The sequence below is a fragment of the Serinus canaria genome, chromosome 1, assembly GCF_022539315.1.
Source record: "Serinus canaria isolate serCan28SL12 chromosome 1, serCan2020, whole genome shotgun sequence".
Classification (NCBI taxonomy): Eukaryota; Metazoa; Chordata; class Aves; order Passeriformes; family Fringillidae; genus Serinus; species Serinus canaria.
The window spans coordinates 75,323,924-75,341,471 of NC_066313.1; the positions used below are offsets into that span (position 1 = coordinate 75,323,924).

The 17,548-nt window shown below is 35.1% G+C and overlaps 1 protein-coding gene across 7 annotated transcripts in view; it reads right to left on the bottom strand.

The window, feature by feature from the left end:
• DOCK9 (dedicator of cytokinesis 9) overlaps window positions 1–17,548 on the bottom strand; it is a 113,170-nt gene that overhangs the window by 28,415 nt on the left and 67,207 nt on the right. For 6 of the 7 annotated variants that reach the window (XM_030233985.2, XM_050979242.1, XM_030233986.2 and 3 more), the window contains exons 16-34: window positions 16,515–16,594; window positions 16,240–16,427; window positions 16,056–16,121; window positions 15,427–15,519; window positions 15,055–15,178; window positions 14,555–14,676; window positions 13,102–13,188; window positions 12,390–12,479; window positions 11,003–11,118; window positions 10,799–10,868; window positions 10,535–10,660; window positions 10,323–10,394; window positions 7,897–8,043; window positions 7,130–7,213; window positions 6,377–6,488; window positions 3,842–4,020; window positions 2,925–3,041; window positions 2,111–2,231; window positions 1,492–1,625 (exon numbers count right to left, since the gene is read on the bottom strand). In XM_030233985.2, the coding sequence (XP_030089845.1) occupies window positions 1,492–1,625; window positions 2,111–2,231; window positions 2,925–3,041; window positions 3,842–4,020; window positions 6,377–6,488; window positions 7,130–7,213; window positions 7,897–8,043; window positions 10,323–10,394; window positions 10,535–10,660; window positions 10,799–10,868; window positions 11,003–11,118; window positions 12,390–12,479; window positions 13,102–13,188; window positions 14,555–14,676; window positions 15,055–15,178; window positions 15,427–15,519; window positions 16,056–16,121; window positions 16,240–16,427; window positions 16,515–16,594 (2,128 nt within the window). Of the gene's footprint in view, window positions 1–685; window positions 860–985; window positions 1,026–1,491; window positions 1,626–2,110; window positions 2,232–2,924; window positions 3,042–3,841; window positions 4,021–6,376; window positions 6,489–7,129; window positions 7,214–7,896; window positions 8,044–10,322; window positions 10,395–10,534; window positions 10,661–10,798; window positions 10,869–11,002; window positions 11,119–12,389; window positions 12,480–13,101; window positions 13,189–14,554; window positions 14,677–15,054; window positions 15,179–15,426; window positions 15,520–16,055; window positions 16,122–16,239; window positions 16,428–16,514; window positions 16,595–17,548 lie in introns of all 7 variants that reach the window. The other variant, XM_050979969.1, reaches the window with a different exon arrangement.

Here is a 17,548-nt window from a genome sequence, read left to right on the forward strand (position 1 = left end):
CATATTGAAATAGAAACTGATATACTTCCAGTCTATTCTGATTCCACAAGCATAATGCTACAGATTATTCTGAAAGAAAATTAGAACAAAAACATGGCTCTTCACTATAATGATATCAAGCAATGAGCAAAAACTTGGAGATAACATGCACTGAACAACTGATCTACTAGAAAGAAATTTCAGAAAGCAACACATAAGAAACCAGGATTAAGTATTATTTGGGGGAAATATCAACAGCATGCGAAACATAAATCCTCTGTTACCTAAGTTGGCAGACCAGAGCAGAATTTTCAAAGGATGTTGACTCCTTTGAAAACCCTTTTACTTGGTGAAAACACTACACATTAGTAATTAACAACATGACAGCTAAGTAAGAGATGACAGCATTGCCATTTAGCAACAGTGTACACCAAGATATTTCTTTATTACCTTGGTCATAACCAAAGAACTTTCAGTTGTATCAAAGACACCAAGACTCAAATTCTGCAGTTTCTTAAACTGATTGGATTTTTTATACTTAAACTGGATCACGTGCATGTACCCCAGGTTTGACATTTGAAGATATTTTACCCGGTCAAATTGCATATATTGGGTTTGAGATTCAACTGTTGCAAAGAAGCGGCAAAACTACTGACCACACACTTCACTCAGAAGCTTAACTATACCAAGCACAAAAACCAGATACTTCTTGTAACTGAAGAGAGAAAGTAGTATGCAAAATTTTCTCTGGCAAAGCTGGGATTGTCAGAAGTGAAAAATCCATAGTAACACGGTTTTTCTTTGGAGGGTGACAGTTTTCCTCTTCTTCTCCGCTTGGGCGCAAAGCATGAGCAGAGTGCCTTCTGAGAAGCTTCTCTCTCTGCCCCACGAAGGCATGTCAGAGTCAAGGGGAAAAAGTCAACATAATGTGACTTGCACAACCAGAGCTAAGAAAATGAAATGTGATCAGTATTGGCACAAACTCTAGAAAGACAGGACTGAATACCTCATGGCTACCGCAGCCAGAGCTCCTAATTTGTAACAGCCTTAAAGAAATGGTTTAGAAAAGTCAAATTAAGATTAAAGAAATCACCCAGGGAAAGCACAAAAACTGTTTTTCCAACGTTTTAAAAATGTCAAGTATATTGAGCATAGAAAGGGATGGAGTGATGGTCTCCATAAAATCAAAGAAGCTGTTCTAACTGGAATTCAATCCTCTCAAGCAACAATCAATACACTTGTGCCTTTCACTCGCAAGGAAACAACAAATGCTTGCTTTTTGTCTCTAAATTGAAAACCTGTTTGCATTTTTTGTGAAACAACTCTGTAAATGCAATGCAAAAGGAGTTCACAAGATAATTATTTTGCAAAAAAATTATATAAAATACTTCTTTGAAGTTATTCTAGAAAGCCATTCAACATCAGAGAATCAGAGAAGCTAACTTCTATGAGACTTAGGATGAAATTTTAGAAATACACTTTTATGATTTATCTTGGTCTGGTTTTTGTTACCTTGTCAAGAGAATTGCTCTTGTCACTGTGTCTTTCTGGAAGACTGTTTCCTGAGTCTGTGCTTATAAGAGAACCTCTTGAGTCTGCATTCCTCACACTATTAATATTTGGCGTTGATGTGGTGTATGGGGAAGCTAAAAAAGAAAATAATAAAACCACAACCTCAAACAACATAAAAATCTCAAACAATACATACAAGTGACTCCATAGCTCAGACTTTTAAAATCACCATATATTTTTTAAGAAGGCAAATAATTCCATTTACTTATTTTTAATGAAGAAGAACTTATTCTAGAATTTCAGCAAAGTATATATGTAAACAAACACACTTATGTACAACTGAGAGACAAGCATTAAAAACATATGTAGCAACACATACACACTTTCATGAAGAAGCATGTCTATTTAATAAAAAAAAAAAACCCAAACTTTTCCCATTTTTTTAATCTTAATATCACCTTTGACAGGGAAAAAAAGCAGCCCTGCTTCAGAAAATAGCTTTAGTTTCATATAAAAGAGCAAACCTCAAAAGATCCCAAAAGACAGATTTCATGTACAGAGGGAAAAAATAAAACAGTTCCTCTTTAATTATTTCATTTTACTTTTTTTAAGTGCTTACCAATGCCAGAGATAACACCAAACAGATCTTTAGGAAGGTTGTTATCCAATGTGTTTCCTGATTTTTGTGGTGTTACTAACTGACTTGCAGTTGGCAAAATCTGCACATCATCCTTGGTGCTCTGTTTGGAAAAGACAGGAAAATGAGATTATTTTCCTATATTAACGATTTACTGAATATGACATGTCTTCTAGAGAAATATAAAATTTAACTTAAAATTTAACTTCTGTTAAATATGCTCAAAAGAATGGAGATGTTCACATACTTGCATAAGCTTGGAATACCTTAAAACTTTTGATACCTCAGGAAACATTGAAGAAATGAGTATTCTATTGAATTTTAAACACTATTAAACAGATATTTCAAAAAGACTCACATTACTTCAATTCAAACACCCATATATTTATCTCGTTGGAAGAGTTTGTGAGATTTTTTTTCCTTAATACTAAATGGAACACAACAAGATAGGGACAGAAGTAAAATACATGAATAATTAAATCTTAGATTGTGTGTTCAACCATATCAATATATACACTTCATTAATTACATTTTAATTAATTCTCCTCTAGCCCTCTTGCATTATAGGTCTTTCAGAATCACACTCCTTTAGCGTTAAGTTCTTCTCTAATTTCTAGAAAATTACCAATCTTCCTGTGGTCCATTTGTTTCAGTGCTGGACTGCATTGAAAAATTGCAGAATTCTGAAGCTTATGAAGCTCCTTTTTTTGCCAGGAGTATGCAGTGTTTCCTATACAGGTTACCAATAAATTATGATAAAAACAATCCAGAATACCAAACAGAAATTGTCACTCACATTGCTGGAAGGGTTAACAGGAAAGGGAGACACATCTTTCACATTGATCCGCTGAACATTTTCTATGAGGAGACCAAAGAGTGGCAAATACATAGTGGCTATTCTTGCTTGATGGCCCTAAATAGAATTTAACAGTTCATTAAAAAACTACAGTGTAAATTTTTAATCACCAACTAGTTTTAATCTATTCACTCCTAAATTGCAAAAAAAACCCCAAAACAAAACAAAACAAAAAAAACTTAATAAATATTTGCCAAGCCAGAGCTCACATTCATAAATTCATAAATGGTGAAAGCAGTGATCATCACTGTGTTTCATTCTAATTTACAAAAGATCAGCAAGTTTTATTTACTGTCTGAATAAAATGCAGAAAAATTCCAAATTAATGTCATTTCAGCTAAGACTAACCAAGTAAATTAATATTATGTTAGCTCGATGAATTAATTATACCTTTTACTACAATTTTTTTGGCTTCTCCACAGCACTGCTGATGTTAAAAAGAGTCAGAAAATTAAAAATCACTCAAAATTTATCACCATGACTTGTAGTTTTTTTATACCCATTTCATAAATAATAGATGATGGAAGGACAGCTTCAAAATATTAAGAGCTAATATTTTATGAAATGAACATCTTGAAACACACTTGTAAAAATCTGATTACTTTAAGCACAGCAGTTAGAGTAGACTGTGCTAAAATGCAAATCCACACATCATTATATTAAAAGATGTTTTGTCATTTCATTTGGTAAAAAGATGGAATTTGCAGATTGGTCTCAATACAGTTTTCATCACAGTCTGGGCAGAAACAATTTTGCTGAAAATTAACATGGGTTTCTTCTCTGAAAGAAAAAACTTTCTGTAGGTGTGCACACCCAACCTTTATTATTCTGTACTGCTAGCATAGCAATAGACTTACCCTGGTAGCATATCTATCATCAAAAGAATGCTTTATCATCAAATTCTTGAGCACACTGATGGCAATCTGCCTCACATCTCTGAATTCTTGTAAGGCATTGCCCACTTCCCTTAGAAGCAGTCCAACCAAGAAATGATTTTTACAGAATTCATCAGTTAATGAATAGTCCAGCTGAAGGTCTGAAAGTAAAATACAAATTTCACATAAAGAATGGTTTGATTTAAATCAATTTATCAATCAACTTAAGGCTGAAGTAAAACCCAGCACATTAAACACAACAAAGTCAAACTGCTCCCTCTTTAAAGTACCTTTTGTGTAACAAAAGAATCCAGTCTATTTATGTACTGAGTATATGACATCTCTAGAGAAGCTTCAGCTTGAAGGGCTCCTTTATTAGAACATTTATATGTTTACAACATCAGCTGGGGAGGTGTAGAAGAGTTTCTCATGTTCACTGTCATTGCTCAATACAGTGATCAAAAAAGAGACGCTGATCTCAAAGCACTTTCATTTTCCAAAGGATTCTCTCAGTAAGGCAATTTTAATTCAGAAAGAAGCACATCTGAGACAGCATAGACATTCTACAGGTGTTCTTGTAACACACTTAAGAGCTAGCCACATCACCTGAGATATTTTTTGCTCAACACAGCAAAACAGAGCCAGAAACACTTCTCATAAAGGTCATCTTTCCTGGCTGAACTCCTAGCTCCCAGGGAGCATTTCATACTCTTCTTTATTGTGCAATCAGAAGCACTGTCTTCTCTGCTTTTGCTATTTTCTAAGGCTCCCTAAGCCAGCAGCTCATAGTCTCTCTTTTCTATGAAAATATTTATGCAGTGTTATTATCCAAGACACTCCCGAAGGCTGAAAAAGCCAAAGACAGAAAGAAGTTCTAAGCAGCTCCTCAGCTTGTGGTCTCAAATCTTGCTCAACCTTGAGGAAAGTGTTAATTAGTGATATACAACTTTACTAACTAGCAGGGTCTGCTGAATAAATATTTCAGAAAAAAATAGCCTATTCTACAAAAATGTGTTAGTCAGGTTTACTCATTCCTTGTAAAAGCACCTTCCTTGCCTCTGTTAGTGATTTCTGCTGTAGTTCAGTGCCTGGGAGAAATTAATGTGTCTTCACAGCCACACAAGCAATAGCAAACATATGACTTGTTTTGGCACAAGACTGGATGTACCAGGAACCCAGCTGGGCTACACAGAACTTTCATGACTGAGCTCCTGAGCTCCTACACACACCAAAAAAACCCAAAAGCCACCAAACCCAAAACCACCAAGTGGAAGCGAAAATGAGCTACAAAAGAGGAATGCAGAAGTATTCAGGGAGAGTGCCAGGAAAGCCAAAGCTCAGCCACAGCTGAAACTGGTAATGGACATCAATAAAAGCAAGAAAAGCTTTTACCACTACATTAGCATTAAACCCCTGATTAAGGAAAATGTGAGATATTTGCTAAATGGGGATTGTGATTTAGAGACAGTGGGCTTGGGCAAGGCTGAAGTACTCCACAGCTTTGTTACTTTCTCCTTCTCTGACCTGAGTCCCAGGCCTTAACAGTGCAGAGACTATCTTCAAGAAAGACAATTAGCATCAGTGGATAAGGATCAGGTCAGGGATCTCCTGAGAGACCTCCAGTCATAGAAATCCATGCCACCAGATGAGATGCTGACAAAGTTAATTGATATTATTGGAAGATTGTTCATTATCACCTTTGTTAAGCCATGGTGAAATCATTTTTCAGCAAGGGAAAGGAGAAAAGTGTGAGTGGGAATGACCAAAATAAACTATTTACCCAGGGTAAATCATGTTTTAAGACTGGTCTGTTTTAAGGGGAGAAAAGCAGATGTTGACATGGTCATTGTAACCAAGGTGGGACATTTCAGTCTAGGTGAAGAGACACCCAAATGTGAAAAATAACTATGTGGATCACTGGGCTCAAAGTTTTAGGTTAATGGTTTGTACCCTATTTGGAGACAGCTGCAAGAGGAGTTTCCCAAGGACCATCCTACTTAATAGTACTTCATCAACAACCTGAAAGGGGAGATGGAACACACCCTCATGAGGCTGCTGGATAGGTACAGTCCATTTGCTCAAGGGGCAGAGCTGACTTTCAGAAGAATCTGGATTCTACAGAAATGGCAATCAAATTCCATAAGGAATAATGCAAAATTCTGCACCTGGGATGGACAAACTGCCTGCAATGACACCAGCTGTTTAAGGACTAGCACTTCTAGAGAAAGGAAGGCCTGACATGATCAAAGCAGAAAACTGGACTACAGACCTACTCAAGTCCCTTCAAACCTGAATGAATATATGAAAATAAGTTTACCATGTCTCTCTTTGGAAAGATTACTCTGCTACCTAAGCACTTCCTTTAACTTTCAATGAAAGGATTGAAACTTTAGACTTGTATTTAACAATTTCAAGCTTTCTATCATCTCTCAGATCTGGAGTTACACAGTGTACACATGTAATAACAAAAAGCTGACATACAAGAAATATGCCATACACTACTTTGGAAGAAATTACCTTGGTATCTCTGAACTCTGCCTTTTCCAAATGGCATTGGTAGATTCAATGGTATATAGTGCTCATGATTACAGACTACACGAAGAAATTCAAATTTGAATTCAAAAAGAGCCTGCAAAAAGAAAGCATAAGTTAAACAACTGATGCAGTGATTTGAACAACATATTAAAAACAAATTTCTAACACAAAAGAGTGATTCATTTCAGTCTTGCACTATGTTGGATATAGACCTTCAAAGTTCCACACATCAGCACAAAATTAATCCAGAATAACTCATACTTAACAACTTAACATACTTAACAACTCACACTTAACAACTTAAACTTATTCTCATTTATTATTCCCATTGTCCAAAGTTTACAACCCTATTATGTATTGATGTAAGAAAGGTTTGGACACACAGCAGAATCTCTTTGGGCATCTCATACATGCTTTCCCCACTCCAGTAAGTGTAGCCTACAATATTCACTATCAACTCTTCCAACTTCAGACTTCTTCCACTCATGCTTAAATTTCTGCTTAGTGTGGCACCCCCACCCCCCACTACTTCTGTGATTCACACACTCTAGAGTGGCAAAAATTGCACCTGAAGATGGGAATGAAAATAGGAAAAAGTGGTTTGATGGGAAAAAAATGCTCTAGGCACAGAGCAGGGACTTCTAATGTAACTGGGAAAAGACTTAATGCAGGACTTCCCCCCCATGCATCAAGAAGAGACAACACTTAAAAATAGCTTGTTTAAAAACTGAGTACCTTTGGATCTCCTGGGGCAAAGCAGCTGATGTAGTTATTGATCTGCTTGAAAACAAAGCCTCTATCCATAAAAGTGAAACACCTCTGGGGAGAACAAGTAAAAACCAAAATAGAATTGATTTACTACTGTCTCTGCATTCAGCAATTATATTTCTGTATTTAATAAGTTTATTTTTGAAACACATTATTGACATTTCAGTTTGAATATAAAAACAATAAAACAAGCAAACTAAATATATGTATACATAAAGAGAATATATATATTGTGTATGAATATCAAATTTTCCCTTAAGAGTGCTGATCATAAATCACATATAAAAAGCAGTTTGAAAATACTCTTGACAGAAATGAAAATGTCATGCCACTAGAAGTTGTATCTACCATTTCAGTTCCCATCCTTTTTTAATCCTTTGTAGATATTATTGGCTGAAAAATGAAAGACAGTGAAATAAAATGCATTCAAACAAAGCACTGCTGAAAAGTATGGCAGGATTTGAAGATTTGAAGGCAACCCAGATGACATTAAAAACAAAAAAAAAAGAAAAATCAAAATACATTTTGAATAAAATACAAATTCATTTCTTTAACTACCATATTTCTGAATGGAAGTCATCTTGTTTACAGAAGATGCAAATCATATTTCAAAGCATTTTAACATGGACATAAAACTATATTTAAAAGGCTTTATGCAAGATTCCACAACATGCATATAGAAGTAATATTATTAAAAGAATAACCACAGAGTCCAAATCTCTTTGTGTACCTACTTTTATAAAGGCAGCCAGGCTATGGTTTGCATTTTTTGAGGCCTCTGGATTGTCTCTGTACTTCTGAGTGATGTGTGGCATTAGCATATTAACAACTGTTTCCACTGCATGATGAAAGGAGGCAGAAAATCTCTGGTTTCTCAACAGCTAGAAATTAATTCAGATACAATATTAAACATGGTTAATATTTTCTGAATATATCAGAAAATTTATTTATATGGTTAATATTTTCTGAATATATCAGAAAATTTAGATAAGATATAGATAACCTGACAGGGAGAGAGGAAACAGTTTTCCAACTTTCTCATTTTGTAGAGTGAAGGTTCATTTGTTTAAAAGAAAATATTATAACATGCATTAGCATCTCTTACTGAAATTCAAGCAAGGCAGTCTTTGATGACATAAACCACATGTATAAAAGCTTCTAAGTATAATGCATTAATATTTTTATATACTGCAATAAACAACACAAGCTTAAGAATAAGAGGGAATCTTTTCATTTCACCCATCTTCCTCTCCAAAGCAGACACCAGCTGGCTCACATATACTAATTACATTATCAGACAGTCTTTTCTGTCTTGGGAAAAAAACCCCTTTTTTCTGTTCTGCAATTATCTTGGTAATAACTGCTTTCACCATGGAGGAAATTTTCATCCATGCTTCTTTCTTTCTCTTACTCCTCAGCAACTCCAAAATCTCAGCTCTTCAGGCATCAGAACCTTACTCTCTGTGCTTCTAAGTTTCCACAATCAGAACTCCTCTCTCTTGCTTTTTGGTAGTTTGCCAATTAGCTTAAAAGATTTCCTCTTCATTCATAATTTCTTTCTTTCCACTCACCACCTATATTATCTTCATCAATGAGTTTGTACACTCTGACAAATATTGGTCAGGGAGTGCTCTTCAGCTTTTTGGCACTGCAGAGTCTCTTTTACTTCTCTACATCTTAACTCCCTTTACTAAAGATTCTCTCTTTTGTGTGAAGAGACTAAATGACACGTGGTGTGAGGCTGATGACATTGTTTCATTTTGTAGGGTCATTATCTCTTTTCTTTTTGAAAACTGAAATCAGAACACCCATGTCCAAGTACTTTTATTTAAATAGTTTTTTTGAGCTACATTAAGTGTAGCTAATTCCTAACATTCCTAAACAGAATAAGTCATTGTCAAGGCCCCACATAAATCCATGATTACATAATTTGCTTCCTTTGTGTTTGAATTGTGGTCCAAAACTTCCAGCTTTAGTTAAAAAAAAAATAAAATGCACACTAAGGCTGAAAAAGATCCCTTTATAAATATAAACAGTACTCATGCTAGAAGTAACAAATAAGAACTAAAGACTGTGTTGGTGACTATGCCAGTGTCCTTCAACACACTTGTAGCTCAGTCTTTGTTGGGCAGAAATTAAACATAATCCTTGCTATAGAAATAATTTTGCTGCACACAGAAATGCATCTTTTTATCAGATATCATAAGCAGGAAACATCTGAGGGTATGCTGCATTTATTACATTATCTAGTCAGGCACAAAACATCCAGCTAAATAATTTATATTTAAGGGGCTTGTAAATTGAGAAGCAATGTTCAGGGGGTGAGAATACTTGCAAACTGGAGGAAGTTCTTCTCTCTCTTTCACATTACAGAGGAGGTGACAAGGAGGTTCATTGAACTGGGACTCAAACTCTACTGATGATACCACAGAGTATTAAGTGTAGAACTATAAAGCTTTTTTCCTGATCATTGTACAATTATTTTTTCCCTCAGGTACTTCAGATTTCCAGTTATATTCTAAACACAGTGAAAATAGTGATAACAATATCACAACAACCCGATATGTTACTGAGATGAGACTATGTTGTATACTTGAAACTCGTTTCAATCCAGAAGTAAATATACTAAAAAGTTGTCACCAATGCCAAAAACATTGCTCACAGGCTAAGCTTGTAGAAAAATGCATTTCTGAAGTTTTAGCATTCTCCTTCCAGCATAGGAAATAACACAAAATTAAATATTGACACTTCTTACTACATACAGAAGACTGTAAATTTCATAACTCACTGTTCTCAGGGTCATTTACAATCACAGCTACAGTACTGCTCAGGACAAAGCCCACATTTTTTTGGATACTGCTTACATCAAAGTGTTATCTACTGCTCCCAACTTGTCTGTACCACAAGAATTACAAATTCCTAATAGAAAGTCTGATGATTTACACAGACTGCACTACTCTATGGATTTGAAGGGTTTCTATTATTTTATATTAATGCTGAATCCAGCCCTGTAGTTATTTCTATCTAATATTTAAACTGATTTCTCCTGCTGCCTCTTTCTCTCCCTTTCTTTCCAATATGCAATAAGAAACATGTGATTGGAGAAAGAAGAGACCACACAGATCTTCCTTAGAATATTTTTTTGCAAAAGTCGACATACCTTCACTTTAGAGTTTTCTATCAAATGTTGAGCCATTGACTTTATCAGAACTTCAAAGAAAAACCATGAATACTGCAGAGGAAAGAAAAATTCAGTAAGATTGCCACATGTGTTCAACAGCTATTTCAGAACACTCAAGTCCTGTTCTTCAGTTATGACTAGGTAAGAACATACAGTTCAACACATACAAAAAAGTACAGTTCAACACATACCTTAAGCAGTTTGTTGCTGGTAAGAAAGTCAGCAGATGGCTTTAAAATTGTTGTCATTGACTTTGTCAACTCTTCATGTACTGTCTTATACTCAGAAGCAACATAGGGTTCTGCTTTATATGCATACTTTGGGAGGAAAACCAGAATTAAATACAAAATTATGGCATAATACAAAATAATTGAAATTAAATAGATGCAACTGAATTTAAATATATTATTTATCAGGGAAATAAAAAAGGAAATATTCAATTTACTTTTCCCTACCTTCACATAGGACCTCAGGTAGCTATCCAAACCTTCTTCATGACACTGAGCAACAATATGGATAATAACCCTAAACAGAAGTCAGAAAACAAGTAAACCTATAAAGAAAGCTGTGATTGCAACAGCAAAAATGCCACTCAGTTACAGACTGATGTGCTAACCCAGTCATCATGTAGACTCCATGAACCATTTAAAATTCTTTACCTGGTCACGTTGACTGCAACTTCCTCTTGAGTTGCTCTGGTGAGAACTCTGAACAACTGGTTGAGAACAGTTGGCAGGAAAGCTATCATCACATGGCCTTCCATGGCATGAAGGCTCTAAAAGAGAGTGGTAATACTGTCACTCCTGTGAATCAACAGCATTTAAATCACAAATTCTGAAACCAAAAAATTTATTGCAAAAATAAATTTTTCCAAATATACAAACTGCTTGCACCACTTGGTGCTTGTTACCAAAAATATGGTGCAGAAAGCAATTGAGGATATTTTCCAATATAAATATTTGGCAAATGTTTTCTACAGGAAAGTAAATTAGGGATACAAATTAGGTGTTATAACAGCATTTTAGAAGTACTTATTTGTACTTTTCCATTGAAATGCACTCCAGGTAATGATTCAGTGAAAAGTCTCTCCATGTGCCCAACAGCATTCTGAGACTGATATTGGTATATTTTGGTATTTAATCCACCAATGCAGACATCTAGCAAACAGAAGCTCCACAAAAACATGCAGATTTCTTACTTGTGCTAAGTGCAATACTAATTATACTAGTTACTGCTAAACAGTAAACCAGCAACTACGTTAAAACTGAGGATGAACTAAAATCCCTAACTACCTAATGGAAATTGGAAACACTGAATTATTAATGACCATTTCTTCCTGATGTGCCTTTGCATTCCATTACATGCAAAATATCCTACATACATAACCATCCTAACAGAAAAGGCAGTGTATGAAGTTCATCCTACAAATTATTATGCCACAAAATTCCCTGGAATTCAAGGAAATTTGACAAAAAGAATGCATTTGCTGAACGTGCATGCAGATAACAAATGTCAGATGTTTCCATTTAGTGCTGGGTATCAGGCAGCTGTCCTGACTCTGACTGTTTGCCTGCACATCCACAGTATTCAAGAGATAAAACAGTCTTTCATCCTATGTGATCTGTGTCAGAAAAAAATTGAAGTGGAAACCATTACTGATCTAATCCCAAAAGAGAACTGAAGACACAACAATTATGACCTTCTAAGCAAAATTTTAGAAAAATCAAGAGTTGTGATTCCTTACAATTTCCATACACAGTTCAATTTGACTATTTTGACAAACTAAGCCATTAGTGTTTTGAAATTACCATACATAACCAATACTGTCTCATTATTTCTTTGTGGTTTCCTCTTACATTGCAATTGTAAATTTATTTAAGGCAGAAAGTATCTTTGTTTTTTCCACAGCATATTCCATTAATACAAGTCACAGTCACAGTACTAATCCTCACACTGAAAAACGAGACCTATAAAATGTCTGAAGCTCCAAGGCTTTGCAAAAGCATAAATGAATTACATAATCTGTTAGTCACTGCCATTTTATACCTTAAGATATTTCACAAGATCAGTTCCTAGTGCACGAGCTCCAGACTCTGTTTTCTGACAGTACTGAAAAAAATTATGCAAGTGCTGGTCCTGTCAAAGGCAAAAAGAACAACAAATTAAACAACATCTCACATTACAATCTATAATCCACTAAAAATATTTATATGCATAAATACATATCTTTGTCCATAGATTCAATTTTCAAAAATAATAGCTGAAGTCCACTATTCTAAAGACTTATTAATAAGTCTTATTTTTTTAAATGGAATTTCAAGAGTTTTTTGAATACCCATTATACAAAATGCCACCTATATTTGCTTCCTACTGACAGAAAATAGCATACTTAATTATCCCAACCAATCATAATATGTTTTCTATGAAAAGGCCTAACAGGACTCATTGCTCTGCAGACATGCCAGGAAACAGCTTTTACACATCTATGACCTCTCATCTAACTGGAAAATTCCGACTGGAGTGGATGACAGGAGACAAAAGGCTCATGTTTTGAATAGTTTTGAGTAGCTTCCATTTCAGATCTGTTTTTTACATCTGATGTAAAAGAAAGAGACCATGAGAAAAGCCTAAGAGAAAAAAAGAGGTGAGCATACTGAGTTTAAGAATCTTCCCATATATTATATATACATACTATATACATACTATAAACATACATCATTCCTAAAAATTCTATAATTAAATTTGCTTTATAACTCACCTGTGTATACACAGTTGACACCAGATGAGTGGATATTTTTAGCAGCTGTTTGCCTCCATCTACCCACTTAATTTCAGGACCAGAATGCTGCACACACACGGGGGGAAAAAGTAAAATAATGTAGTTGTATATTAAAATTAAACAATTAACAGTACCATTAACAACACTTGTTTCAAAAATAAAAAAAAAGGCAGGTTGAAGAAATGCAGTGTGCAATGAATAAAGTCATAAATAAAGCAAAATTATGCAGGCAATATTTCCGAAAGCATTTATGAAGCTTAAAATGTACTTTACAAGTTCCACAATATTTTCCTTGGTGGCTAACAAAATTGATTCTCTGCAAGTCACAGATTTTGTGTTTCCCTGCAGCTCTGCAAATAAACTTCTGACTAGAAAGAAATATTTACTAGTTTTCTCAGAAAAATAACACAAGGATTTCCACAAGATACAAGGTTTAAATCTTAACATATGTCACTGATAGGCAGCAGCCATTCCTTCCTTCTTACCCCATTTGCAAAGAACTGAGAATGAGAATGCTGACCCTGCTATCCAGCTAGGGAGAGATTTTATTGCCAATCTACCACCAGTCATATTGGTCTAACATTCTACCTATGGGCATGAGCAGAGACAAACAGCAGAGGCATAAAGAACACACCTACAACGTGAGAAGATGGAAGATGTGAGGGAGACAATGGTTGGAAAGCTTACAGCAGAGTTTAAAAAAGAGCAGGTGGTAGAACAGGAGGAGAGCAGCACCTCTTGCTGTTGATTTTAGTCTCTTCCTCCAAAATCAGTCAATTTTGTCTCTGCATTCAAACTTTGTCAAATTCCCTATCACATTTTCATTTTGTATGCTCCTTGGTATGATTTTTATGACCACAATTATGCAAGCTTTCTGCTTTGAAAAATACAACCATAAATTTTACTTGTGAAGTATAGAGATCACAAAAATCAAGATGTGAGAATAAACTTGTTCAGGAATAAAGGACTTACTGAAAGGAGACAGCATGAAATGCTAAAAAAAATTTAGTAAAGGACTTCAGATTATTTGTAATTTTCAGATTATTATATCCTTCATAAACTCAAAATAATTTTAAATGTTTAAAAATTACTGTAACTTCCAGTTAATTATTACTATAGAAAATAAAACATAAGCATATCTCAGTTGTATCAGCTAAATAACAACAGAAGCAAGTATGTAACAACTTTCTGACTTTTACAAGAATCTGTCCTAATACAATTTTTTTTGTCTCCCATGCCTCTTTGGGTTTGCTTGTTTCCTGTAAGTCAGACATCTGACTTTTGCTAAGCATTCCATTTAAGCTATAAAAGAAAATAAACTCTGTTGGAAAATTACTCAAATATTATCAGCAGACTGGGGAATTACAACCAAACCTTCTCTCCACTATGTTTGGGCTCTTTATTAAGATTAGAGCCATTTTCTACAACCTACCTTTCCAATAGCCACTTCTTGATAACTAAGGTAGCCCGAGGGAAGGTTTGCTGACACTGGGATTTGTTGCTCATTGGTGACCACTCTTCCATCTTTTATCAAAGGAAGCCAAGAATACCCAACTACAGAACATGAAAGGCAAGTGAATTTAAATATTATGAAACTTCACATAAACCCTTACAACAAAAGTCTTACCAACACATAGTTCATAAAACAGAAAATGTTACTGTAAAGGCCAAATGATTTGAACTCAAACAAGTACAAAACATTGACAGCACAAAGCAACTGTCACTGATTTTGAAAAACACTGTACATTCAATGGACACTCTAAGCCAAAATTTGAAACATTTAAATGAGAAGAAATATTTCACTAAAACTTTCAGTCAGTCATATGTAATTAGAAAGCATTATAGAGACCACAAAAATTATGGGTTACCAGATAAGCATACTTCAAAAAAGTTCCCCAGTAAATACTGAAAGTAAGGCATTAGTGTACAAACCTTGTGTTTCAACAACATCCTTCTTCTTTGTACTCCCTTTGCTTGAATTATCACAGCTGACATGGTAGAATGTGAACAACAAATGGTGCTTTTCATGTAACTGAGTGGGGAGCTCTATTTTAATCTGAAAGGCAAAGAAATCTCTGCAGAAGTTTTCAGCTAGAGCACTGACATGTGTTACTGGTTCTACATTTAAAAAGCAATTCCAGGCTGTATTTGAAGGTAGACCACAAATCAAAGACACAAAACTAAAAAAAAGTCCTTAGAAAGTAGACCTGATTTAACTGGAACTTTGCAATCCTCTAATATTTTCTTGCATTTTGAAACTTAAATAGTGGCTGACCTGGTTGTTTCCTCAGAAAGGCAGCTTACCTCATCATAGAACTCTGGATTTTGATGGTGATGCAGAACAGCAGCAAATGCACTTCTAGTAAATACTGGTCCACCAGGCCTACCATAGATACACTAAGAATACAGAAAAGGAAAAAAAGAACAAAAAGACCCTGTGATCCTTTTTTATTCTCAGCTTAGGATGTCTCACCCAGAATCTGAAATATTTTAACTTGTGTTTAACTTGGTTTCTTTACATGAAGCTTAGTCTGCCTGCTGTGCAGTAGAGCTGACACTGTCATCTCACTTCAGAAAGTCTCTACATTTCTCTACTTCTGGTCTTCCAGGCACCTTTTATACACTGTGATAGCTCATAAAATGGAGTTTGGATCTGCAGTTAAAATATATCTTTAATGTTTTAACTTACTGGGGAGCAGGTATAAGCTACCCTTGTTTGCAACCAGTTTATTCCTGGAATTTTAGTAAAAAAATATTAAAGACAGGAAATGCTCTGAGAACTCTTTAGAATCTCTTTTATCAGAAACAAGCAAGCCATCCAGATGTTACTCTCAAGCCACCATCCCAAACTAAAACAATTAATCCAGTGCTACTGTTACTTAGCTAACTGTTCACTATTTACCTCTATCAGCCACAAAAATGGAAAGACTGACCTTCAAAGGCAAAGAATCCTCTTCATCAGAATCCTTGAACTCAACACACACTGCAATATTTCTAGCCTAAAGCAGTAGTTAAAAACATAAACCCAAGCAATTAATCATAGGGATCACCACAAAAATAAATATGTAATCTTAACTAAACCTGAGAAAGAAGGTGGAAAAGTTTTCCTCTACTCACCTTTGCAAAAGATTTTTGACTGTCATATTTTAAGTGCTTTGGATAAACATAAAGATGATTGTTGTAGATGGTAAAAGGCTGAGTGCATTTTGGTATACAGGGAACAAACTCCTCTATTTCAAATGCTGGGAGTGTCTTGGTACTGTTTTCAAACTGTTTCATTGGAATGTATGATGAGTTAACATAATCTGAAAATACATTGGAAAAAAAAACAAATAAAGAACTGAAGAGGAAAAAGCCTGAATGTCAATTTAACAGTGTTTGTTAATACTTACTTGGAAAATCTGGTGACACATTGTCAATTGTAACATCCAGATTTCCTAAAATAACAGGAAGTTTGGCCATCTTTTCAGGTCTGTAGGAAGGGGAAAAAAAAACAACCTCTCAAAGTCAGGCTAAATGCAAATCAGATGCCAGTAAAAAAAGATAATAGGAAACAGAGGCAAAAGTAATATCCTGAAATAGGAATATGAGAGGAAAAGTGGTTTGAGGGTGCATGACTGATCTGGTCTTGCTTTTTGCCTAGATATACAGTTTTCTTTTCCTTTAAATTCTCAGGAAAAGAAAAAAAAAGACCTGACATACAAGTGTGTCAAAGGTCACAGAAAAGCATGACTTTTTCTTTCTTTAAATTTAAATGAAACACTTTTTTCAAAATCAAGTTTTGCCAGGTAGTAACTGATGGCAACTATCAGCTGCAGCCAAGAGGGAATCTGTAAGTTTCAAATCTCAGTGGTCAGTGGGAAGGATTCATGACAGTAAAATAAACCTGGGGGAAGAGAAATCAGTAAGTTTCTATCTCCTCCTTTTTCCAGACTAACAATTCCCCTTGCAAAACCCAAGTATAGATGTTATGGTGTAGCTACTTCAGAAACATGAAGTACAAGTATTTTCCATGCCAAAACCATGCAGAACCCTTTATTAGTAAAGACAGTCAGCAGAATGTTTTTTTAAAAATATTGCACAGCAAGTGGATGCAAAGTTTTCCCAAAAAGCAATCCCATGCTGTGTAGCAAACTTCTAGTTGGGGTTGGGATTCTAATTCCAATAGATTCTAATTCCAATAGATGTCTAATGCCTTAGACATTGGAACTCCATTCTTCCTGTATTTCCTGTGAAATACTGTACATGGTTCCACAAACAGGATGCTGAAATAACCAAAAGCACTCCCTTAACTCACAAAGTAGTGTGGCAGGCTAATTTATTGTTTGTTTCAATTCCAGTGACAGCAGTTATGGCAAGGAGTATCAGTATACAGAGCAATTCCACTGCTGTGTGAAGTTCAACAAAACCTCCAGCCACTTGCTAA